This window comes from Merops nubicus, unplaced genomic scaffold, assembly GCF_000691845.1.
Source record: "Merops nubicus isolate BGI_N331 unplaced genomic scaffold, ASM69184v1 scaffold899, whole genome shotgun sequence".
Classification (NCBI taxonomy): domain Eukaryota; kingdom Metazoa; phylum Chordata; class Aves; order Coraciiformes; family Meropidae; genus Merops; species Merops nubicus.
Genome location: NW_008628794.1, coordinates 19,833 through 44,354, shown reverse-complemented (window position 1 = coordinate 44,354; position 24,522 = coordinate 19,833). Strand labels below are relative to the sequence as shown.

At 40.4% G+C, this 24,522-nt stretch overlaps 2 protein-coding genes across 2 annotated transcripts in view; one reads left to right on the top strand and one right to left on the bottom strand.

Moving 5' to 3' along the window:
- Nucleotides 1-1,241: 1,241 nt before the first annotated feature.
- On the top strand, nucleotides 1,242-9,079 carry LOC103779130 (chromosome unknown open reading frame, human C2orf49; the record flags this gene model as incomplete). The annotated part of the gene is made up of 3 exons (XM_008946749.1): nucleotides 1,242-1,408; nucleotides 6,175-6,547; nucleotides 8,707-9,079. Coding segments are annotated over 3 exons (597 nt in total), but the record flags the coding sequence as incomplete, so codon positions are not given.
- Nucleotides 9,080-13,350: 4,271 nt separating this feature from the next.
- FHL2 (four and a half LIM domains 2) overlaps nucleotides 13,351-24,522 on the bottom strand; it is a 25,391-nt gene continuing 14,219 nt past the window's right edge. The window contains exons 3-6 of the mRNA XM_008946748.1: nucleotides 19,141-19,315; nucleotides 16,258-16,427; nucleotides 14,655-14,841; nucleotides 13,351-13,516 (exon numbers count right to left, since the gene is read on the bottom strand). Of these exons, the coding sequence (XP_008944996.1) occupies nucleotides 13,365-13,516; nucleotides 14,655-14,841; nucleotides 16,258-16,427; nucleotides 19,141-19,315 (684 nt within the window). The 3' untranslated portion in view covers nucleotides 13,351-13,364. The remainder of the gene's footprint in view (nucleotides 13,517-14,654; nucleotides 14,842-16,257; nucleotides 16,428-19,140; nucleotides 19,316-24,522) is intronic.

Genomic DNA, 24,522 nt, shown 5'->3' with positions numbered 1-24,522 from the left:
GGCGGGGGGATGGGTGGGCCGCTCGCCCCGCCCGGCGGGAAGGGAGGAGTCCCGGGACCCCCTTGTCGTTGTCGTGTCCCCCCGCCGCCATAGACCTGTGCGGTTTGTTTCCCCGCTTTACTCCGCAGGGAAACTCCCGCCCCCCGTTATCTACGCGGGAAGTTTGTACCAATTCTCCAGCTTCCAATCTCTGTGCCGCCCCTAAAGGCAGCGCAGAAAGCGTTCGGGAGGAAAAGAACCGAACTAACCCTAAATCGACGCTCTGTAGCCTAGGTGCTTGCTTAGGCCTGTAGTGTGAGTGATGTCTCTGTCTTTGAGCGGCATAGCTGCAAAAGAATAATTTACCCAAATGGGTACATCTATGAAATGACATTTGCACACAGTGAAATTATGTGTGGAAGGATGAGCTTTACTTTGCTAAAGTTGCTGCTCTGTGAATTAAGGAAGTGCACCTATGTGATCAGTCAAGGTAATGTTTAAGTGTGAATAATTAAAGTAAAGAAATGAGTTTGAAAGTGAGTTATAAATGGTTTTGGACCATATGAAGCTTCAGTTGATGTGATTTGGAATACTCGTTACCGCCTTGCCTGAAAATTTTAGGTGCTTGATGCAACAGTAAAGTTTTATGTTGTTATCTGAACTTGCTGGATTTTTGTATACTTATGTAATTTAAGTGGGCAAAAATGTACTGCTTTGTAGGCCCAGAGCAGAAGTCATGAAGTCTTACCAAAACCAGCAGTGTCAGGGACTCGACAGGCTTTCAGAGACCTCTAGTTTCTAGGAAGTTAGTGGGGTGTTTTTGCTTAATAAATTTGGCAGGAGATACCAAGAAATTTTTTTATCACAACCCTATACATGGTTAGAAAGAAAACAGGTGTTCTGTTATAGCTGACAGTTCAAATCTCTCTTCCCAACTTACTGTCTGGGAGCTGGGCAGGAATGGATGGTTCTGTATCTGTAAGTTTGAACTGCAGTATGGTTTAGTTGCCTGTTTTTTTGAAGTGTGAAGGAGAGCTGTGGTATTTGAATTCAGGGAATTGTGGTTAAGAGTGCATGAAGCCACTAGTTCTCAACAGTATGTCTGTTGTACTTTTTTTCCTCTTTTTCTTTTTCTCCCCACTATTTTTATTGGAAAAGCTGCAGAGTTTTGGATAGGGAAGGGCTGCAGCTGACCTGTGTGGGTAAAAGTGATGAGCTGCCCAGTACTATCTTAATAATAACTTTCTTTCTGTTCCCCACAGAAAAATATACTAGTTGAAAACGATGTAAAGCTGGACAAGGATGGTCTGACTGACCTCTACATCCAACATGCCATCCCCCTGCCCCAGAGGGACTTGCCAAAGAGCAGGTGGGGGAAGATGATGGAAAAGAAGAGACAGCAAAATGAGTTGAAAAGTGAGAATAAAAGGTAATTTAGCTTTTATTGGGCTAGACTTGGAGAATCTGGGACAATGCATTTAGTTTAATCCTGGTTTTGCTGATTAATGAACGTTGTTCAGCTTTTGGGTGTTGTCAGAGTTTAACAGAAAATGCTTTTTTCAGAGTTATATTTTTTCAATTTTCTTCTTTTTTTAATTTTTCTTTTCAATTTTAAAATATTTTCCTTTTTTTCCATTTTTTTTCCTATTTTTGTATTTACAGTGTTTAAGAAAAGTACTAGAAGCTGCTGAATTCTGCTTGCTTCCTGGACAGGGTTGGTGTAGAGTCAGGGCTGTTCTGTGTCTCCAATTAAAAACTAACATCTGCTTTCTGAAACAAACTGTCCTGACCTCCTCTCTGCCCAAGGCTTTGACGTGTGATGTGCATGGGTGACATTCTGATTCAGGCTCAGCAGCAAATCCTAAGGAAAGGTGGATGGAAATTGTCATTATCGTTTTGCAGTGTTACAGCTTGCTGACTTCATGAGTCTGTTTTAGCTTTACTGAGGTTTTTAACTGGCAAGAGCTAAACAAATTCTGTCAAGTGATTTATTCTTTTTTACTTTGTTGTTATTTTAAAGTGGCTGGGACACAGATTTGTCTTGTTATGCCATTTTTTTTTTCTTTTTCCATGTGCTTAGAAGGTTTTAGTACCTTGATTTGTTTACAGCTTGCATGAAATGTTATTTTAAAGTGGGTGGGACACAGATTTGTCTTGTTATGCCATTTTTTTTTTTCTTTTTCCATGTGCTTAAAAGGTTTTAGTACCTTGATTTGTTTACAGCTTGCATGAAAGCACAAGGTCAGTGTTTGAAAACTGAGAAGCTGTTGGTGTGCTGGAATAGGGGCAAAAGATATATTTTTATCAGGCAGATAAAGAGAGCAGGCTGGATGTTTTTGAAAGCAGGAGGCAATGTTAGATTTTAGATGGGAGAATGCCTTCAGCAAAGTTTATATATGGAATAAGTTCAGGGGCTCTTTTGTACACTAAAATTTAGTAGTGGTTAAAGCTGTGTAGTATTTGCAGGGAAAATAATAAGCAAAAGAGATGTTTTTAACCTCACAGTCTGTTTCTTTACCAGTTGCACTGAACACTTGACCTCTAGCAAACTAGGCTTACTCTTCTGCTCTTGGTTAGACATTTTAAAGATTTTCCAGCACTTGTTGTTTTCACTGGTATCACATCTTCCATAGTTAACAAATATGCAGGCAAAATAACATCTAGAAAAGTTAATCTTACTGGTATTACTAACCCCAGTCACCTTTTTGGATGTTAAAATATTACACTTCTCCTCATAGTAGTGTGCACAACTCAAGCAGAGCTGGCATGATGCCATGGTGCAGAGGAGGAAGTAAAAGCTGGTGTTCTTGTTTTAAAAAACAAAAAATTCCTAGTGTTGTGAGGCTGTGAGCTCCATGCAAGTCAGAGATGGGAGCTGCACATGCTCTTGGCTTGACAGCCAGATAAATCACATGAACAGCAGGAGCTTTCTGATGAGCAGGTCTGGGCAGCACAGCTTTACAACATGCACTGGAACTGATGTGAGGCTTGGAGAGCTGATCAGCACAACTCGGTGTGTGTTTGCATGCCTTGGGTGATTACAGACAGGAGGTAAAACCCCAAGGAAATTTTGAAGTCAGTGTTGAGTATAGTGATTAGTTTTACTGCTGCTGATTGATGTCCTAGAGACTTTGTGTATGTCAGCCAAGCTGCAGTAACCTCCTACACCTCAATGATCCAGTCATGTATCTGAGGTCACAGGTGATGGTTTATACATCTTACTGCTGAATCTTTGAGCTTGCAGACAGTCTTAGCAAACAGAAAAAAATGCATTCTGTCCAACTTCAGATGTTGCAGAAAGTATTTGTGTGCAAGGACAGTTAATTTTCTAGATCTATAAGATGATCTTTTCTGCTGGAAGAAAGAGGATGGTATGAACCTCAAAAGGTCTGTGTGGTTTCTGAAATGCCATCTCCCACCTGCCAAGTCTCAGTCTCCAGGTCTGTGGCTGGGCATGCTCAGAGCTGTGGCCCTGGTATAGCTCAGCATTTCTCCTTGGTCACAGGAGAGGCTGCTTCAGCATCTTCTGAGTGCTGCTGATAATACTGGGGTCAGTGTAAAACATGGCACTTCTGACTGGTTTCAGACGTTCACAGAAGAGGTGATCCCCTGCTTGTTAGGCATTATTTAGGATAATCAGGATGTGGGAGCTTAAAACCTATACTTTTCTCTGGTTCTAGAGTGCTGCCTTAAGTACTAGGCTAAGCTGGACAAGAATAGGGGCATTTTTCATTAAAATGTCCTCATAACTGAGAGTTGATCAGAGCCCATTCTGACCACATGAGTAATCTTGTGAAATAGTGAAAACCCAGATTGCTCATGGTTTTGCTTCTTCTGGTAAATCTGAGATTCTTTACCACGTGCCACAAAGTAAACAGCAGGGTTAGAGCATGCCCTCCACTCAGCCTGTCCCAAAACATGGATAGGACATTTCTCTAGGATGTAGGAGATGCACATTAAAATCTGGGTTTTACAGAGAGTGTCCTCAGGAGGGGACATGATCCTAAAATGGTTCTTTTTGGCTGTTAATTAGCATCAGCTGTCCCAAAACATGGATAGGACATTTCTCTAGGATGTAGGAGATGCACATTAAAATCTGGGTTTTTCAGAGAGGGGACATGATCCCAAAATGGTTCTTTTTGGCTGTTAGGTAGCATCAGTGTCCTCCCTCAGAAGAGTGCTGGCTAACATGAGTCCTTCTCTGGAGCTTTTAAGCTGCCTATACTTTATATCAAAAATATTGAATGTCACCCCCAAGGTTCTCTGTTCTTCTGTGAGCCATGAGTCTACCAATTAATGTGGCAGTTCTTGACAATACAGTATCCACATTTCTTTTGGAATTTTCCCAAAGTGTTCCTCTGGGAGTGTTCCCTGTACTGTAGCATGTCTTCACTTGTACAAGTGCTGTGATTCTAAAATTCATTTAGACAAAAAAATCCTCCTAGAACTGCAGTAAGTTCCTGACCTTACCAACCTGAACTTAAACCCCAACCAAAAATCACACACCAAAAAACTCCATAGGAGAAGCAGACTTGCTGTGTTAAGGAAGCTGACTGAAAAAAAGGCATAAAATCTTTTCTTTCACCTAGTTTGTAAACTAGCTCTCCAAAAAGGCTGCTGGGGAATGCACTCCTTGTCAGGAGTGTTGAATAAATTATTGGACAAAGCCAAAGTGAGCAGAAAGTGTCATGGCTTATTTTTGAAGTTTGTGTCAGCTTTTTAGGCTTTTCAAATGAAATGATGCTCCTTGATTTAATGAAGTGTTAAATACTCCTCTTGTTTCAGTAGCATTGAACTGAAACAACATGCTTGGCTGAACACACTAGGTCTTGGAAGCTAATGTCATTTTTTAGAAGCTCTCCTAGAAACCACATCTACTGTAGATGCAAGCCAAAGAGTTGTGTCTGATCTCCTGACAAATAAGTCCCCAAATGAACTGAAGATCTCTATTTGTCTCAGTCAGTTCTGGGAATCTGATGAGTAGAGTAAGAGGAGATGTGACATGTTTTTGTGAACAAATAGTGTAGAAGCAAATCTGAATAAGAACTGAACTTTCTCTTGCTCTATGAGCTCTTAAATTGTGGGTCCTTTCTTTTTTTTTTTAAAGAAATTTCTGGTCTTGACAGAAATCTTGTAAGCAATGTGTAATTTCTTAATATGTGAAGTTTATCAGGAGCTACTAATCTGATGTGTTCCGAGTCAAATGAGTCGAGCCTCTGAGGCTTATTTTGAAGTCTGTTGAGATACCCAACATCAATATTGTCAAATCCATTAATTGGAAACTAATTGATACAATTTAACTGGTGAAAACACTGTAGTTCAACTTTTATTCCTCTGTTTAACCATGTTTAAACAGTGCGTACTGAAAACTGAAGTTTCTAAATGGGAATTTTATATAACTTAATTGTGGTTTGTTTTTTTTTTTTCTAAATCTGTACTTTCAGCACTTTCTTTTTGCCATTCTTGAGCAATGCTTTTTTAAAACTCTCAAGTCATGTAGAGTGAGATGTGATAACTTTGTGCTTGACTTTTTGGCAGTCAGGATGTTTTCTGATACTACTGTTTTGATATTAGCTTGATAGTATTCCCTTTTCATGAGTTGTTACTGAATTGGTCAGCTCTGACTATACGTAGGGTAAAGGCACAAATTATTAACAAGTCATTAGATCAGCTTAGGATTCCTGTTCAAAGACAGCTTTTTCCAAAAACAGAGATGGATTTTTTGCTTAACGTTTTTGTTCCTTGTCTGATAGTCTTTGAGACTATCTTAACATGTTTAGGAATAATAGTGGAAACGGGGAGATTTAGAAGCATAGAATATTAGATGCTGTTCTTGCAGGTCATGTGGCACACACTTTCTCAAATATTCACCTTCAGAAATACTTAAGTTATCATCTTTTTAGGTACTTTAGGATAACTACAGTGATATAAGCATACAGCCTTTGTAAACTGTAACTGTCTACCTAGAAAGTTCCTCTCACAACCCTCTTTGAGGAACAGTGTTTCTCACACAACTCTCTGCCCCCCTTTATATTTTGGGAGCAATTTCCCTTGCCTGAGTTTGGAGCAGTTAAGAGCTTAAGGCTGCTATTTTGGGATATATATTTTTACTTTAGACAAGATTAGTTTTCACTACTCATGTGTTTTGGAGGATGTAGGTTGTGTTTCAGAGACTTTCACAATCTGTATTTTCAGTGTTACGACGGTGGAAGGCTTGAGGAAAAGGCCTTTGATTGTGTTTGATGGCAACTCAACAAGTACAAGCATCAAGGTGAAGAAGACAGAGAACGGGGCTGCTGAGCGCCTGAAGCCTCCTCCAGCTGGCAGCACCACCAACACTGTGAGGAGGTTATCAGCTCCTTCACATGCCTCCACCTACATCTCAGCCTCCAGTTTCTCAGAGGACGCTAAGCTGGGAGTGAGGAATAAGGAGGCTAAGCAGAACAATGTTGCAAAGACTAACAGCAGTGTGTTGGCTGGGCTGAAGGCCTACCCCGTGTCTCCAGTAGCAGGAACTACTGCTGTGAAGTTAAAGAGAGCTGGTCCAAAAGAAGAGTCTGATTTGCCGGTATGTCCACTGTTTGTAGCTTTATTTTTAACTGAAACTTGCAGGAGTTAAAACATAGACTCTTGTAAGAGTTTTGAGGGTTACTTTAGTTTGCTGTGATAGTGGAGTCTTCATTTAGAAACAGGCAAAAGAATAGCTTGTTTGGGAAAGATTAGAGGGAAAGAAATGAAGCACTTTGGCCTTGTCTGTGGGAAGCTTCTGTGTGAGAGAGGCAGCTTTGTAGAAAACCAACATAGAATTTTAAAATGAATAAGTGGGTAACACTTAAGGTCTTCCTAGCAGCAATCAAATAAAACAAAATAATTCTACTGGTGGGTCAGGGAGAACAGGTATTAGAGAACAACACGAACAGCCTTAAAGGGAGGACAAGTGGTCTGTTATCTCTAGTAAGGGAAAAAAAATGGAATGATAACATTTGTAACAGTCACACTTGAATGGTTGAGTAGGACAAGCTTTCATTTGTCAAACTGAGGGAGGAGATGTTACAGGAACTGAGAGCTGTAGAATAGATCCTGGGAGGAAGAGCACCATCTGTTCTAAATATCACATAGGAATTGGGCTGCTCAAGGAAGGAGCTGGTTGTGAAAATCTGGAGAGCTGCCTCGACGGTGGGTCTGAATGAGAAGCCATAACAACAGACCATGCTAGTTGAAGTGGGAGGACAAAGGTCCAGTGCTAGTTTTGAGCCATGGGGATCTTACCCAGATCTTTGGTATCTAGGCTTCTGTAAGATGATGGGAAACACATGCTGAGGTCTGGAACAGAAGGGTGCTGTTCTCAAGTAGAAGAGTGATGACCAAGCTGTTAACCATAAAGGTAAATGGTTACATTCTCTCTGCAAGGGAGATTTACCTGCAAACAAATTCTCTGTAGAGAAGAGCTACACTACAAATGGGGGCAGGATAAGGGTGATGAGCTGAAGAGATGGGAGAAGAGCTAAGGCAGGATGTCTGTATTCAGCAGGGTGTGTGATTAGTTATCAACAGGTATGATGAGTATTCAAAGGCTTGTCAGGGAGCCAGGAGCAATGGGCCATCTCTTTAAAACATGCTGCAAGGTAGGGATGAGTCTTCCATTTCTGTTGTATTCCTTCATTATACAAATGAAGGAATTAGGACATTTCCACTGGAATAGAGGAATGTCTGGAGTAAGTCTGGGCTTCAGAGGAAGACACAGAAATACCTGCTCTCAGCTGAACAACACGAGGAGCTTTAGAAGTGCAGTGAGCAGGTACACTGATGATGTTTTTTCCAGGAAACCAGATGTAATTTCTGTTTCCTCAGTATTGCCTCATAAAATGCTTTCTATTAATCTATTTAAAAAAAAAAAAATACTTCATGAAAGACTGCAGGAGATATCTGTGCTGTGTGGATTGGTAGGTTCCATCAGAGTCCTGCTAAACACATGGCTGTTCTGAATGACAGCTTCAGTATCTTCTCCAAGAATCAGGGCTGAGGCCCTGAATCAAATTGATGCTGGAAAGGTATGTTCCTTACTACTGGTATTACTAACTGATTTTTAGAACTCTTACAATTATTGGTCAAATCTGAACCTACAGAGTTTTTGAAACTTGTTTATATACACCTCACAGCTTCATTATATTTAGTTTAAATATTTTGTAGACACAGTGCTGAACTCTTAAGTGAGGCTGTATAATTGACACTCAGAAGCTAAAACCTCTGACTTTCTTAATTTTCCTACCATGGTTTCTGTCGTTCAGGTCAACGTTTTTACTATTTCACAAAAGTAAATTGGTTTCCTAGTTGTGTATTTTTATTCCCTTACACAATCCCATTTTAACCAGTATTTGAAGAAGGTAATCTGAAATAACTTTTGAAATATTTTTTGAGACTCAAAAAGGTAGCTGTTTCTAAGCTGCATATCTGAAGGGCATTTTTGCATAACTAACTGTAGGATTAAGAAAAACCAAAAGACATTTATGATTTACAGGTAACTAAATTAATTTGCTGTATTTTTATCTCGTTCAGAGGTGGTCTGTGATACTTGACTTTCTCCACAAGATGGCAATAGAAAGCTGTTGTATTTTATAGCTAAATACAGCAATCCTCAGTACCAGATTTCTGTCTGACAGGTTAATTACTAAGTTCTACTTCTGCAGCATGTCTAAGCATCTTTTTATATAATTTTTTGTATTCCAGAATGACCTAAAGCCTACGGAAGCAAAGAAGAAAATCCAGCATGTTACATGGCCATGAAGTAGCTAATGGTGCTTGAAACAGAAATGTTGCTTCCATATTTTCAAACAGATAAGTCATATTTAAACGGTTTAAGTACAATTCTTTTTAAACCTTACAGGGATTCAAGTTGCTGTGAAGTTTTAACAAGTTTAAAGGTTCCCTGTTGTAAATCTGGAGTCATAATCACCAGTCACCTTAAGAGTGTCTTGTACACCAGGTAGTTCATTCCTTCTTTGAAAGGTGGCAATATTACAACATACTAACACCCCCTTCCCTTTTAGATTTCAGGATTATTATAGTTCATCTCCTGCATGTCACTACAATTCACACACATTTTTTTTTGTTGTTTTGGTAAGATTCAGTTTTGTTCCACTTCTGGTTAAATACTTAAAATAGCTATTGACATTCAGAGTGATCCCAAGATTCTTCTTGGCTTTAAAAAGCTAAATTCTTTTAGATAAGAAAACTGACCATTCTGCTGGTAGGATAGTCTGAGACAAATTTTTTTTCATTTTTTGTTGCACAGAAGAGGAGTGTGGAATTTACAGTGCGAGTCAGCTTGGTAATAAGAGATGAACTATTTTAACAGCATTACTTCAAATTGAAGTTTCTCTTATTGGTGTGTGAAATAAGAAACGCACAGATGGAAGGGTGTTCTTAGGCTGATATGAATTGTTGAGAGGAGGTAGTGAGTGGATTAGTGCCATGTTCTCTTAAATACACAGGCATATTTTATACATGCCTAGGTGCAAAAATGTGCCCATGGAGCAGATTTGCTCGTTTTCCTGGTTACAATCATGCTTATAAAATCTGGGGAAAACCTGTGGAACGCAGGCCAGTGCTTTCTCAACTTACCAAAAGTTGGAGAGGGACAGGGGTAGGAAGACAAAGAAGTAGCTTGAGAGCATTAGCATATGTAGTTGCACTCTCAAAAAACCAAAACAAAACCAACCTGTTTTCCATTCCTTTGATAATTTAAGATAGATGTTGATTTTCTGTGAAACTTGGCGTTGCCTCTGGATTATTGGAAGTGCCTTATAAGGCAGAAATCCAGTTAAGCTGATGGAAACATTTTTATTAAATCTGAGTGGCTCAGAGTGAAGCCAATTTAGATCCGTTTTCAAGACGGATGGTAAATAATAATAAACACAAACCCCATGAACTTCTGAATCCACTTAGTTAACCCACTAAAAGAAGCTGTCAGTAGTGCTCTGAAAGCCTGTTTACATTTTTAGCATTGGTTAATAGTGAAACCAAAACCCATAGCTTAATTCATGACTGACAGAAGTCCTCCATTCACTGTTGTGACATAAAGGCACCTCTCGAATGCTGTAAAATGGTAAGAACGTGTGTTTTGAAATCTTGTGTGCTGTTTCCCTTTTACTAAACACTTGTGCAGTTTTTGTACTTGAGTACAGCAAACTTTAACGTAATGTACATTTTGTATGTAAAGAGTTGTCTTTTAAGTAGCCTTATCCTATTTAAATAAATTCAGTTAAAAGCAAACACTGTAGTGCTGCCTTTTTTGTGGTGTAATTAAGCTTGTCCTTTTCATATGGTTGTCTTTCAGTGTTGTTGAAGTGATTAGAACTTCAGGAGAAGCTTACAGAGTAAAAGGCTGAGTAGCTATTTTGGAGTTTTAGCAGGAGTTAGTATCACATGGCAGGCTGGTCCTTGCAGTAGTGTCATAGCCTGGTAGGAGCTCTGTTTTGTGGGTGGCTTCTTGGCAGTGGTTTAGGGCCTAGGCTGTATTTTGTTGTAGTTGCAGTTGCTAGGAGGATGTGTGTGTGGGTATGTGTGGAGGAGATCTGTACTGGAGCAATAGCATGGTGCTGCTCTTGCATGGTGACAGCCTTGTGCCACAGTTTGGGATCAGGGCAGCCCCCAGACAGGTAAGAGATGCTCCCTGTTAACCCCCTGCCACCCCTGGCCCCTCAAAGGGAATTAACCCTCTTTCTTCCCAAAGGGGAAGAGAAATGGAATAAGGGAGAGAGACTTATTGATTAGAAAAGTGAAACAGCTTTAATACTACCACTTATAGTAATAATGAGAATAAAATAGAATATGTGCAAATATATACAAAATCATTATTGAACCCAGCTGCCCCCCTTCCCAGTAGCAGTAGGTCACCCCTGATGCTGTGGGGCAGCCCCTGGGGAAAAGTCCTGGGCTGGACTCAGCCACAGGTGGCAACAGGGGACAGGGACTGGGTTCTGGAACTCGGTTCAGGAGCACACAGCTCGGGATCAAAGGCAGAATGGATGGAGTCCTGGGATTCTGGCTGTTGCAGGAGCAGCAGGAGCCAGGAAGGAGATGGAAGGGGTGATGGAAGGGGGTGCCCCTCCTAATCCTTCAGCTTTTATACTGAACATGAGGGATACAGGGTGGAATACCCCATTGTGAATCTTGGGGTCACTGATCTTGTCGCCTTCCTGCAGGTACCGCTTTGCTTTCTGCCCCCCTCCGTGTGGGACACAAGCTTGGCAGTGCAACCTTGGTCTGCACACCAATCCCTGGCAGTAACTCCAAACATGGAGTGTTATCACTGCTAGAAGCAGACAGTCTGTGAAAATATGCTGTTAGCTTCTGAGGGAGCAGGTAATTAGAAGAGCTTTAGCTGAAAAGTGAAGTCACTGAGCAGAACCAACTGTTCTACCCCAAACCAGGACACCCTGTTTTCACAGCGGTATGTTTCCAGCCTTGTACTTCATCTGCCTTTCCCCAAAGCTGGGATCATTTTGCTGTCTCTTGTATAGTGCTTGAGGGGCAAGGTATGAGCTATGCTGCTCTTACTACCTTCCATTACCCTCTTAGCCAATACTAATCCTTCTTTGCTCAGCAAAGTCCTAGAACAGAGCTTCAGTGTGCTGGGAGACTGCCAGATTCCAGAGGAGAGGGTAAGGGAGGTGCTTGTCCTCCATTGGGAGGTGTGGATCTAAGAGGGATTTTTATGGCTATTCTTTACTACAACCTTCATCATAGAATAAAATCACCAAATGATAGAATTTAGTCGTTCACTGAGGTCAGATTAGCACAATGTGCACTTCAAAAATGCCAGCCTGCCAGGTTCTTCAAATGGTGTACAGCAAACCAAAATTCATCTGATGCATCTATTTAGCTTCTTGAATTAGAAGGGAATGGCCTGCGAGCACTTTACACTTGGTGCAAAAAGAGACAAATCCAAGAGTGGTGGCAGGAACTCCAAGCACACTTTCCCAACCCAGTTGCATACAGAGTAAGTATATTCCTAAGTCTTGTTTTCACATTTGAAAACTTCTGTTGGAAGTGTGGCATATTACTTATCTCCTGCTAAATACAAATGAATTCTATCTACAAGGTGTAGCAGCAGAGTACGTGCCATGACGTGGCCATATTTCTTGGAGTTTGTTTTGAGAAGAGAGTTACCTTCCTTTGGATTGTTTCCTTTTGATTTTATTGTCCTGCCACCATGCTGTTGCTGACAGTTGCCTTGGCAGCAAACAGGTAGCAGAAATTGTTCTAGAGCAAAGGGTATTACAGGAAAAAAATTGAAGCATGCCCTAGTATAGAAATGAAACTTCTGACTTCTGCGAAGGTTGAGTTGTCTCGACTTCCTTGCTTGCATGAGAACAGCAGTACTTTGATTTTGACTCTAGAGCCTATGAACACAGTTTTGTTTTATTGCAGTTGGTTCAGTATTTTCACACAGTTGTTCAGTTTTGGTGATGATTTTCACACTGATTTCAGTTAGTAGAAGACTATGTTGTATCAGCAGTGCCTGTCTGAGGATTGTCTAAACTCCAGTTTCAGGAGGAGTAGGTGCAAAAATGGGTTGGGTTCATATGGCTCTTACCTTGCATTTCTTCAGACTGTGAAAGCATTAAATATCTAATATGTTAATACAATTAAACCACAATCACAGTTTTGTTTTAAATGGGTTTATTTTGAAAAATACAATGTGCAGTGTAATGTCGACTAACTGTAATACGGACACCGTCAACCAGAACTTGTACTTCACACAACGATCAGCTAGTCATGCAAGAAAATAGGTACCTGTTATGAAGCACTTCCACTTCAACTGTTTTATCATTATCTCTTTATGGCGTGGCACAGATCCTTGTACACTGAAACACCTTCTACACTCCCAGTCTTTCTACACACTTGACAGCACACACTAGTCACCTAGCTCAAGAACACTGAGGCAAGACCACAGCCTTGCTGAAATTGAATAGTGCTTGCCATGGATTTTCCATCTGATTATCCATCTGTGAATGTATCGTGCGTGGCCATTGTAATCCTTGAACCCTATCACTTGCTTGTAACTGGAGTATTTAGTGGCAGAAAACCAAAAACCAAACCAACAATAGGAGTATGTTATGTCTGTAACGCCCAAATGGTTTTACATCTCAGGTTTTGCATTAGTTTTAGTTAGCTGTAGAAATCTTAAACACCAGCACTGCTACTAGAGATTTTGAAGTTGTTTTCCCTTCAGATTTGGAGAGCTTAAAGTAAAAGGTTAAGTAATGTTAATAGTACAGCGAAACACAGAGTGGCAAAGCTAGTCCCAAACATCCGTGTATGTCAGACTATATATTGCAAGCACGGCTTTCTTCCTCTCTCCCCACCTCTTATTTTGAGCTTTAAATATCCTTCCCACATTCAGGACAAAGGATGTCATCCCTTTCCGTGAGGAAGCCACGACCCACTAATGAGAGAGAGCACTTCTTACAGTTAAAGCAATCGTTATGCCACTGCCGCTCTTCAAAGGAGATGTACTTGGTTCCTCCGAGCCCTGTTTGGAAACCAAAAGCATTCTGTTACAGGGAAAGAATAACACATCAGCCATCAAGTGATGCTATTTCAGACTCCCCTGGTGGATTGCTGTGGAGATCTGACATATAGTAGTGAAAAAATGACATTGAGACATGACATCTATTAGTTGCTGTGCTAATTTTTCCACTCTTGCTCTGTAGCAAGTAATATTTTCATCCTCAGATAGTTCTACTGTGTTCATGTAAATTAGTGAACGAGACCATTATCACTGGTGATAATGGCAGAAATGAACTTTCAGGGGCTGCCACTTTGACAGGGAGAAGGAGAGAAAAGCAACTGCCCTGAAGAGAAGCCTGATTTTTTTACAGAATTTTTTAACAATTTTTTACAGAATGATTTGTCGTGTCTGAATAAATTAATTTTGTTTTGTAAAAATGCATTTAGGCTGTTAAAAAAGAAGTCAGACAGCTTCTGTCATGACTTGATTCATAACTTTGAAGGAAAAGTGCTTCAAGAAAAGGAGCAGGTTAGCAAACTGCAAAAAGCACCCAAGAGTTGCAGGCTATGGAGGGTATCAAAAAGGTTATTGAAGTTGTACAGGAAAAAAGAGAAAAGAGACAAATGTCTTCATAGTAATTCTCCTGCTTAATCTGAGAAATGACAAGCAATTTGAATAGGATTCATTGGAATGTGAAGCTGGAAGTCAGTAAAAAGATTTATTTGGGCATATCTCTTATCTGTTGAGAGGAGTTTTTGTTCTGTTTTGCCTTTAGTAGCAACATTTTAAATAAACTCATCAGTATATGGTAGAAAGGACTGCAGTATTGAAAGGAGAAAAGCCTATTTCACAGAAAGACAACACAGTGCCTGTGGTATTATGCACTGACTTTTCTAGGAGCTATGAAATCAAGCATATTTTGGTGAGGGACAGGCCAAAGGGTAGAGCAGTAACAAGAGAGAAAATGCTCCAGATACAACTCAAATGGTATCAAAGTCTGGGACTATATGTATCATGCTGTTAAATGCTTATTACTTCCTAGAGAGAGTTCTATTTCTGTGCTCAGTGTTTCATAGTAAACCTCTAAGCAGTTGCTTCTTTAAGTAGTTTTGTACTTAAAGAACCCCCAGAAGGTAAAGGCACTGGCCATGAGACCTACCACTGATGGGGTTTGTGCATCCAGCACACTTTTTGGCGTAGAGGTTGCAGAAGCAGGTCAGGCAATAAGCAAACTCATCCCTGGAGGTGAAGCGTTGTCCAGACAGCTGCTTCTTGCACCCGGTGCAGACGAAGCACTCCTTGTGCCACGGCTGCTCCCGGTAGGTGACACCTCCAGTGGTGATGGCCTGGTTTGGGGGAAGCAAGACAGAAAGTGTTTTCTTGAGGGAGGGAGGTTTTTATCTTGATTTGGTAGAGAGGAAGGGGATGAGGTTTTTGTGGGTGAGAGGAAAGAAGGAAGGCTTAACGGCAGCAAAGTCATTATTGTGGTTGGAGTTGACCTTGAGAAAATCATGCAAGTGGTTTGTTATAATTTCCTAATTTACACAAAGAAGCCCCATGATAGAAGTGCTTTATTCCCCATCTGTTTCACAATCTCACTCTTGGTTGCCATCTTCAGTTTCTAAAACTAGTCTATGTTGCTTTTCATGTGCACGTGCCAGGCTTCATCTCGTCCCTGTTCCTTCACCTGTCCCATTCTTCACAGGGAAGGAACTACCCGATGTTGTGCAACTTCCCTCTTACTTTCCTTGGCAAAAGCTTTTTGATTTCAAGCTGGAGTCTTTGCTTTCTGCCTCTCCAGACTTTCTCAGGGTGTGTGTGGGGTTTTCTATTATAACAAGTTCCCTACAAAAACAGCACCTGTGACCTTAGACAAACTGAACTTTTTTTTTTTATCCTTTGAGTATTCCTAAGAAGGCTGTAAAATTGGAAGGGTAGTTTTTATTTTTTCTTCCCTAAAGAGAGATTCCCTGTGAATCAGGCTTGTATGTGATCATGCTACCTACAATGTGAATTCATCTGTGTCTTTGCCTCTTTCCCAAGTATTTTCTAGCCTCTTCTCAAATATGGTTAAAATTAGACACTAGACAGAGTTTTTCAAATACAAAACTCCTAGAGGTTTCAGAAAATTGGTGGGGAGTTAGGAGGTAGTAAAGGTAATTTAGTATACTGTATGTGCATATACCCATAGGAAACTGGGATTTGTTAGTTCCATAAGTGATGAGGCAATTCTTTTTAGGAATAAATTCTAAAATTCTTATCAGTGTCTGTGTATCAAACTTAGGAAATTCACAAATAAAATATCCTTAGTCATAAAAGTCATACTCCTGAGCATACTGAGATTACTACTGTTTAGTTCAGGAACAGCATTTGCTTTGTGTAAAGCTTACTTCTCTTTCTTGAACTTCATTAGAATATTAAAAAATCATTAGTGTTGGTTCACCTTCCTTCCAGCTGAAATGTTTAGGGATGTGATACATGACAGGTTATACTGGAATGAGATTACTCCACTGTGGAGTTTTTATTTTGTTTTGGTTTAAACTGTGTTCTCTGTATACTTTCAATAGAAAGGGATCTTTAACCCTCAGTAAGAGACTTCTCATTGTAGTAAGTGTTGTGCCTGGTGCAGGTTGGAACTGAAGTGATACAATCTCTTCAAATCAGTTGATTCCGAATCTTTTAACATGTGCAGAATAATAGGACACTCTACCTGCTTGGACTTCAATCCCTTAGGTTTTAGGCAAGTGAAATCAGAGCACTACCTTCTTGCACTGGACGCACTGCATGGCAAACTGCTTTTCATAGCAGGGTACACAGAAGTTCTGGTTGTCCTTGGGGATGAAGCTCTTTGTCCCAATAGGCTGTTGGCAGCGGTAGCAGATGAAGCAGGTCTCGTGCCAGCTGTTCCCCTTGTATTCCATCTTCCGAGTGCCTGCAATGAGAGCAGAGCATCAGCTGAACCTCGGGCTGAGAGGGAGGCAATCTGTAGCTCTTGTGTGCTGGACAGCTGCCTGTCAGTCAAGAAGCAGTGCAGCTAGGAGCCAGAGGGTCCTGCACGTTCCTACCAGCTTGGTGTGGTGTTTGCTACCACTTTAAGGTTTCAAAGAGTGAGTGGTTCTTTTCCTCCTATAAGGAAGAGGGATGTTTACTGCTATTAATGAAGTCTTGGGACACCTTTTTGTGGTATTATTAGAGCTAATAATGAATCCTAATGTACAGGAAGGTTTTGGGGATTTGGTGAGACCCCAGTAAAAGCTGCTGTTAATACTGACTGAAGGTAAGGCCATTCCTCCTTAAAGTTTGACTTTGTTCTTTCCAAGGCCCTTTTGTTTCTTTTTCAGCCAGGTGCAAGATACCTGCCTGATTCCTGGCAAGCTTCTTGCCTCCCTTTCCCCATACAGGCCCTGGCTGAGACAAGGCTTTATTTCCTGTCTGCTCTGGGACCTTGTTCCTGTCCTCACTGAGGCCCACTAACTCCTCTGATGACAGCTCTCCCCACCCCCATTACTGCAGGGTGAAGCTTTGCCATGTTTTCCTTCCCAAGCATTAACTTCTCTTCGTTTACTAGTTGCATCTTTTTCTTCTTTTTCTTTTTTTTTCTTCATTAAATTCTACCCAGAGGTGTGCTTCAGGATTTAGTTCTTTGTTTTCAAAGAACTGACTTTCAGGAGTGTAGTGAGTAAGCAGCTGATTATCTTTCTGCCTGATGCTTTACATGCTTGACTATTTCTGATCCACTTTATTGATGGATGCCTTTTCAGAATTATGCCCTCTCTTTGCTGGTAACTTTCTCTATCACACCAAGGAGCAAATAAAACAGGATTGATATTGCAGAAAAAGGAGATGTGGATATTTATTTCTGATCCACTTTATTGATGGATCCCTTTTCAGAATTATGCCCTCTCTTTGCTGGTAACTTTCACACCAAGGAGCAACTAAATCAGGATTGATATTGTGGAAAAAGGAGATGTGGATATTTCATTTTTTTTTTTTTTTTTTTAATAGTCTAGAGCTGTATTCTTACATTTTTAGGTATTTTTCTCTTTGGGATTGTGTTGCCACTGAAAGTCAAGGCAGGGGGAGCCCTGTTTGTTAGCTGCTGGACTGACGTCAGTGGGGGTTCAGTTTGCAGAAGGACTGAAAGATCAAGCTTGTAATTACTTTAGTATTTAATGGGCATGTCATGATAATGCTTTATTAAATCTAAATGGTACACTTAGTGGAGCAAAGCAAAGGGCAAGTATAGCATTAACAGCCTCCATAAAGGGTATCCAACCACTTGCTGGTTCTTTCAAAATGAATTATGCTTCAGCTGGTGATCACAGTGCTCTGATGTAGCTGCTGTACTGACACGATGTGCTGTGTAAGTAGAAAATGCATGCTGGGTGTGCTGCTCTCCAAATGCAGTCTTGAGTAAGCAGCAAAAGACCAGTTGGTGGTTCTAAATTTTCATAAATATTCCTTTCTTATGTTTCAGATTGTAAGAGAAGCAGGGATTCCCTGGATCACTGTGTCCAGCCTCTATGCTAGTTGTTAATCTATAGCTGGCATAGGCAAGAAGAGACCCAGTCTGTAAATAAGCTCACCAATCATGGGGGTGAATTTAATGAAGAATCTTTAAATTATATACATATCTGTACTTCCAGCTTTAAGACTAGCACTGTCTATTCCCAAATATTTCAATTGTTAGTGCTGTATTGGTAAAAACAGGTGCACATGGAATAATGTGAGGAGGTGCCTAAACTCTGTCAGGAATGGATAGGGCCATCTACTTTTACAGGTCATTGTTGTTTCTATTTATATATCCTATTTCATCGTCAAGCCCTCATTTTTAGATGTTAGGTGCACAACATTGTGGTTCTCAGCTTTTGTTTAGGATGACCAGCATCAAAACCAGCCAAGTAAAAAAATGACTGGAAAAACTAACTAGTAATTGTTATGCAGCACGTACGTGGATTCTTCAAATTGCCTTTAACATTTTATTTCTGGACCAATATTCCTTCCACTTTAAGCCCTCAAATCATCACGGAATGCTGTAGTATTGACATGAGTAGATGAGGTTTTAGCAATCTATTACTATAACCTCATATTTCATGTTGTAAAAGAAAATGGTTCTTTCTTGTTTATTCATATCTTTGCACTCAGGAAAGACTTTAGAGGCACTTTGACCAATTTTTCATTTTTATGGGAGAAGCTAAATTCAGAGTAATTACATAAACAGCTAAATCATGAATTAAGGAAGCAGTTAAATTTGCAGGCTGCTTCTGATCTTCAAGCAGTGGCAGCCAATCCAGACAGAGTACAAAGCTGAGACTGAACAGATCCATTTTAGTTGTCCAGCCATCAAAAGCCTTTTAATGAATATTGCTGTAGAAAAAATATAAATCCCATTAACAACAATGCCAAATGAAATAAATACTAATTTTCAAGAGTGATCTGCTTCATGTGACTAATAGTTCTATCATGATCTGTTATGAAAATTAAGTGTTCTGGTGATGGAAATTGCTTAGAATGCATCACCAACTGTATTTTACAAGTTCAGCATGAATTAGTAGAGATGAGGAAAAACATGTCACACATGTTGCTGAGCTTGGGCTTGATATTTAACCTGGTCTTTTTTTAGTCTAAAAAGTGAGCATCCTAACCTGGCATAATAGTCTTCTTGCACTCGTTGCATTTGGAAGAGTATTCGTTGGAGTAGCATTCGGTACAGAGTAGATGTTCCTCTTTTGCAGCAAAAGGTTTGTCCACCAACGAATTCTTGCACTGGAAGCAGTGGAAGCAGGTTTCATGCCAGTGACGGTCCTTGTAAGACAGATCCTGGAGAAATCCAAAACCACAGAGTCAACAGAATGAATAGTTTGCACAAGGGGAAGCTCAGAGAATGCAAACACATCCAAGGCTGAGCCGCAGCCAGGAGCTGAGGCTAATTCACACAGCTCAAGGAAACAAAATGTTCTGATGAAAGTAAACTTATTTTGCTAGGAAAACCAAGTACAGCTCATGAAAACTATTGACTCCTTTTCAGTTCAAGGTAACCTTTTTTTTTTTTTTATGTGACAGAGGAACAACTAGTTTCATTTGGATATTTCCTTTGAGAATAGAGCCTCAGTTTTGACTCATATTAAAACTTGTTAACCTTATAGGTATAACAGACTTTCCCTATTTGCCTTAGCTCCTGCTGATTTCTAAGTCATTTCATAGCTGCTCACTCCTGGGCAGAAATCCTTTTCCCAATTACTTTTTGGTATTTGTTCAGTTCAACAGATTCTCACCAAGGGTGGAATTGGTCTGATCTCTGTCCTTTTTTTTTTCACTGCAGCTAATTTTTGCTGACTCTTGTGTTTTAGTTTATCTATGTTTCAAATGTAGATCAGCCTGAAAGAGGAGAATCTGTTGTACCTGCCACTAGTGATCCAGAACATTCTGGCCAAGGGAATAGCATGGGCACCTGAGCATTTAAAATACTCTCTGCGGTGGTACTTTTATTATGATTTTTTTAAATGATCCTTCTAACAATTGTGACCTAAAGGGATGGATTTTAAAATTAAACTTAGTATTTAAATTAAGGTGGCCTCATCATGTAACACTTGAACCCTGTCTTCAGACATCACAGCTGATGTGTGGTAGCTTGCTAAACTGTGGTAACTTCAGTCAGGATTTGACCATGCAATAAGGACTTTGTGTTTGGACATCTGTGCTGCTCACCTGAATTTCTTAAATCACCATCAGTAACAATTTGTGCCCAATGTGTCTTTCACCTCAGAGGTTGCTGTCTGCCATAGAATATCTCCAACTTTACAGCTTTCAGATAGTTGTTTATTCAGCTTGTCTATTCATTTCAACTAACTCCTTTTGAAACAACCTAACTTTCTGACTGTAACATTTTTCAGACAGCCAACAGAGTTTTCCAAAATGCAAAATTTGGCTGCTGGAAAGTAGGATGACAACAGATCTGTTTTTCACTCTCTTGCAACAGCATGTATTATTTTTTTTTCCCCACTTGCTGCCTTTCTCCTCTTTTTGCAGTATTTTGCAAGCTATTTTTTGCCTCCAAAATTCATGTGCTGATATCTGCTTTTGTTCTGCCTTATGTTATCAATAAATTTCTCCCCTGGAGAAGGTGCGTGCCTTTTAGAAGAGGAGTAGCAAAGGCAAGGATTAGGTCTGATCCTCGAGTCAGTTATGATGGCAGCTCATACAGATGTGAGCTGGCTGGGTGAAAAGAGCCAATATTTCATCACAGCAAAGCAATGAAGCGCAGCTACAACCCAAAGTACACAAGGTACAGGCTGACTTGGATAACCTTTAGCTGCCTTGGGTGATTGTAACAGATATGGTCTTGAATGCAGAGGGAGTCTACAATGTCTGGCCTTGCAGCAGAATATTGGACTGATGAAATGGATATTGCTTTCTCTCTTTGAGTCTGTCACACCCGAAGCAAGGAAGTCCAAGGTACTGATGAAACTGTTTCTGCATCATATTGTTCTCAGGTCAGTGTAATAAAGTCACCAGAAGTCAGGTTGGGCTCACTTCATCATGTTGTGTATCTAACTGGAGCCTTTGGCTTGGACACTAGCTGGGGCTGTATTGTTCTGAAAAGAGATTAGATTTCCAACTAGATTCTGTCCCATTGACTACAACTCTCTGACTCCTACCTTTCAACCAGTTGTTTCAATCATGTTGTGTATCTAACGAGCCTTTGGCTTGGACTCTAGCTGGGGCTGTATTGTTCTGAAAGAGATTCTACATTGGAGAAGTTGCATGTGCAAAACTGACTGAAAGCTCGTCTGACAGTCAGGCTGGCCCTCAGTAAAGCTGGGAGAGCATTAGTTTTACTGCAGGCACGTGAGCTGGAGCTTACAGGAGCTGATTGTGCTCCAGGTAAGTCTGTTCCAGCAGAAGGTACAAGTGATGTTCAGCTGCTTCCTGTTTCTTGCATGGATTTGCAGGAAGAACTAATACAGGGGGTCACTACTGTGGACTCAGAACTGGAGTGTATCCTTAAAATTTTGATGAGCATGACTTCTCAACCACTTCATGTAGCTAAGGGAAAGGAGTCTCTGGTGTTACATACTTTAACTGCAGCTTTTAATGCAGCCTTCTATGTTCCCTAAAAGAAATCTAGAGAATGACTCCTTTTGCCATCAATCTGTCCATCTGTCTGTGAAAAATGACATCCCCATGCTCTTGTTAGGCAAAACATATGTGAGCACAGACAGGAGACCAAAGAATTACCATAGACTGACATTTGGGAAGTGAAATGGTGTTTACATATAGAGAGATGCACACACAAGATGCTCATGGATGTGATGAGCTGCAAAACACTCGTAGAGGACAGAAGTGCAGGGAGCACCAGAGCAGTTCCAGACAGTGACAAGAGAAGAGGAGGAGGGCAATGCCTGTCTCTGCAGAGCTGCAATAAATACTGCAGCAGAATTTGCAGGGAGAAGTATTTATAATACTTCATACAGTTACCTTTCTTCCCAACATATAAAATAATCATTCCCATGTCTGGTTTCATTTCAAGATAAAAAATAACCAAATTGGCAATCTGTGAAACCACTCAAATTGAAATGGGTACTTTTCTCAGCCTGATCTGAGAATCAGCCTCAGTCAGTAATTTCAGCCCAGCATTCCTTGGGACAACCAGATGAATGATGGATGTTGCTCAGACAGGCATCAGAAAGTGGGCCAAGTGGAGGTTCTTTGTACACACTCATGTGACTACAAGAATATGGTGCAAGCAAAACTTAATGCAGATTTTATTTGTATCCAAAACTTTTTCGAGCCATCCCTTCACAATAATTTTGAAACTCAATGGTTTTGGAAAACCTTTATGTTGTTGAAGAGCACATTTGTTTTGACTTATTTTCATTATGTCATCCCCAAAGAAAACTTTGTCAATATAACTGTTTTCAACATGTTTTATAGATGATGTTTTATAGTTCCTCCATAGCTCTGTGCAGCTTTTTCAGCCTGTTTTATTTGGCCTCTAGGATGGGACTGCAGGTGTCTTTTTTTTTTTAAACTAGAAATATGATTTGTTTGTTTGCTTTAACCAGAAAAGCCCTAAGATTGGAGTAAACAGTTAATGGGGTTAAGCATAGACTCCCCATATCCTGCAGCAACATTGTCTTCTACTCTGCCTGTGTAAGTTTAAGTATACTTAAGCCATCAAGTATTACCTTTTCTCCCGACCTGGCTTTCACCAGGGACCCAACAGGAAGAAGGAGATTAGGGAATTCACTATCAAAAGAGTAACCCTATATGTTTGCTCATGAATGAAGACTACATCAGACTTTTTTTTCTTGCTGCAATGCTCTTTGCAGGATGTTGAGCAGAGGACATGAGGTGTTCCAACAAAATACTGTACAGATTTTAGCCATGCACACCCTGTACAAAACACCCAAGTATGCTAGATGGGCACGTGCCTATGAAAAGCATGTTCAGAATAGGTAAAAACAAGTGGTATTGTGCTGAATCCAGCCCCTGAGGGGTATGAGAAGAGATAAAGGTGTCTGCCTCTTACATCATTCCACTTCACAGCAGCTAGGCTGACATTCAGTAATGCACTAGAAAAAGTGATGCAACTCAGGGCAGAGTTTAAACATTCAAAATTGCAGAGAAGTATTATCTCCCTTTTCTGAGCCACATTACTAGAGGATTTATTTTTTTTCTTTTTTTTTTTTTGTGAGATTGACCCTTTTGATTCATTTTTGGCCTGAGTGTTGACACAGGAGTTCTATCTCACAATCCCCCTTTTAATTTCATTCTCACATTTTGCAAAGAGAGTTTTTCCCCCCTCCTGCCTGCCAATGCCAACTTGTGGACTGCATTAAATGCTGGATTACTGTAGGTATTTCCTGCATTTGTGATGGCTTTTGTGCCATAAGGCCTGCAAGGAAACTGTTAAAAAAGCCAAAATCAACCAAAAGTCACACTTCAGCAGTTAAGCAAATGACAACATAATGGCTAGATTTCCAGAAAGAAGTGTGAAACTGTGGGTGTGAGGAGTGTTCACCAGGGACACAGGTGACAAAATGCCAATTCTTTTGAGAAAGTGTCAATTCCTACTAGAACCTGTTGGCATTTGGATAAGGTGTAGTAGCTGTGAGAGGAATGACATCGTGTTTTTCTGCTGCCTGCCAGGGCCTCCTACCACTCAGTAAGTGAAGCTCTGTATCTGTCTGTGAAAGTTTCATAAACATCAGCTACAATTGTTAACAGCTAACAAAATGGCCTAAGTCCAAAGGTGTCATTCAGACACGTTGTCATTTGGGGTTTTTCTGGTGGGGAGAAAAAAGCTTTCAAAATAAAGAACAAATTACTCAGTTACATTCACAGTTACCCATAAGTTACCATAGATAGTGAAGCAAATTCTCCCCTGATTTGTATTCAAAGAAAACTTCTTGTCAGGATAGTTGTCCTGTGGGCTTTCTGTCCCATAGTTAAAACATGAGGTGAAAATCTGGCATCAGATTGGTCCTCTTAGAGCCCAGTGCTGCCAAAGTTGGTGTATTACAAGTATCTGAGAAGGCTTTAGTTCAGCTTGGGTGAGTAGATGCTGAGCACCAGTGCTGAATCACTGCTGGTGGAGAAGAAGAGAATTCCATGGGAGGGTTGGAGGTGAGAGCTACATGGAGCTTTTCAGAAAACAGTGACCCTTTCTGATAACAGTGCCACTCCATTGGGTTTTGGTCCCAAATTTCACTGCTGTATAAATGCTATGTCAGAATATACAAAACCATGAGGAGTCCATTTTGTACATGCAGTAAACATACTGGTTTTATTCTATTTTATCTTCCCTGCTCAGGGGAAAATGCAAATGCAACGTGTAAAAAGAGATCTATAAATACACATGCATATATCTCTTGTGCATGTGTATAGGTATTTATATACCTATGTATATACACAGTTTAATTATGGAATCACAGAATGGTTTGAGTTGGAAGGGACCTTAAAGATCATCTAGTTTCAACCCCCCTGCCATGGGCAGGGACACCTCCCATTAGAGCAGGTTACTC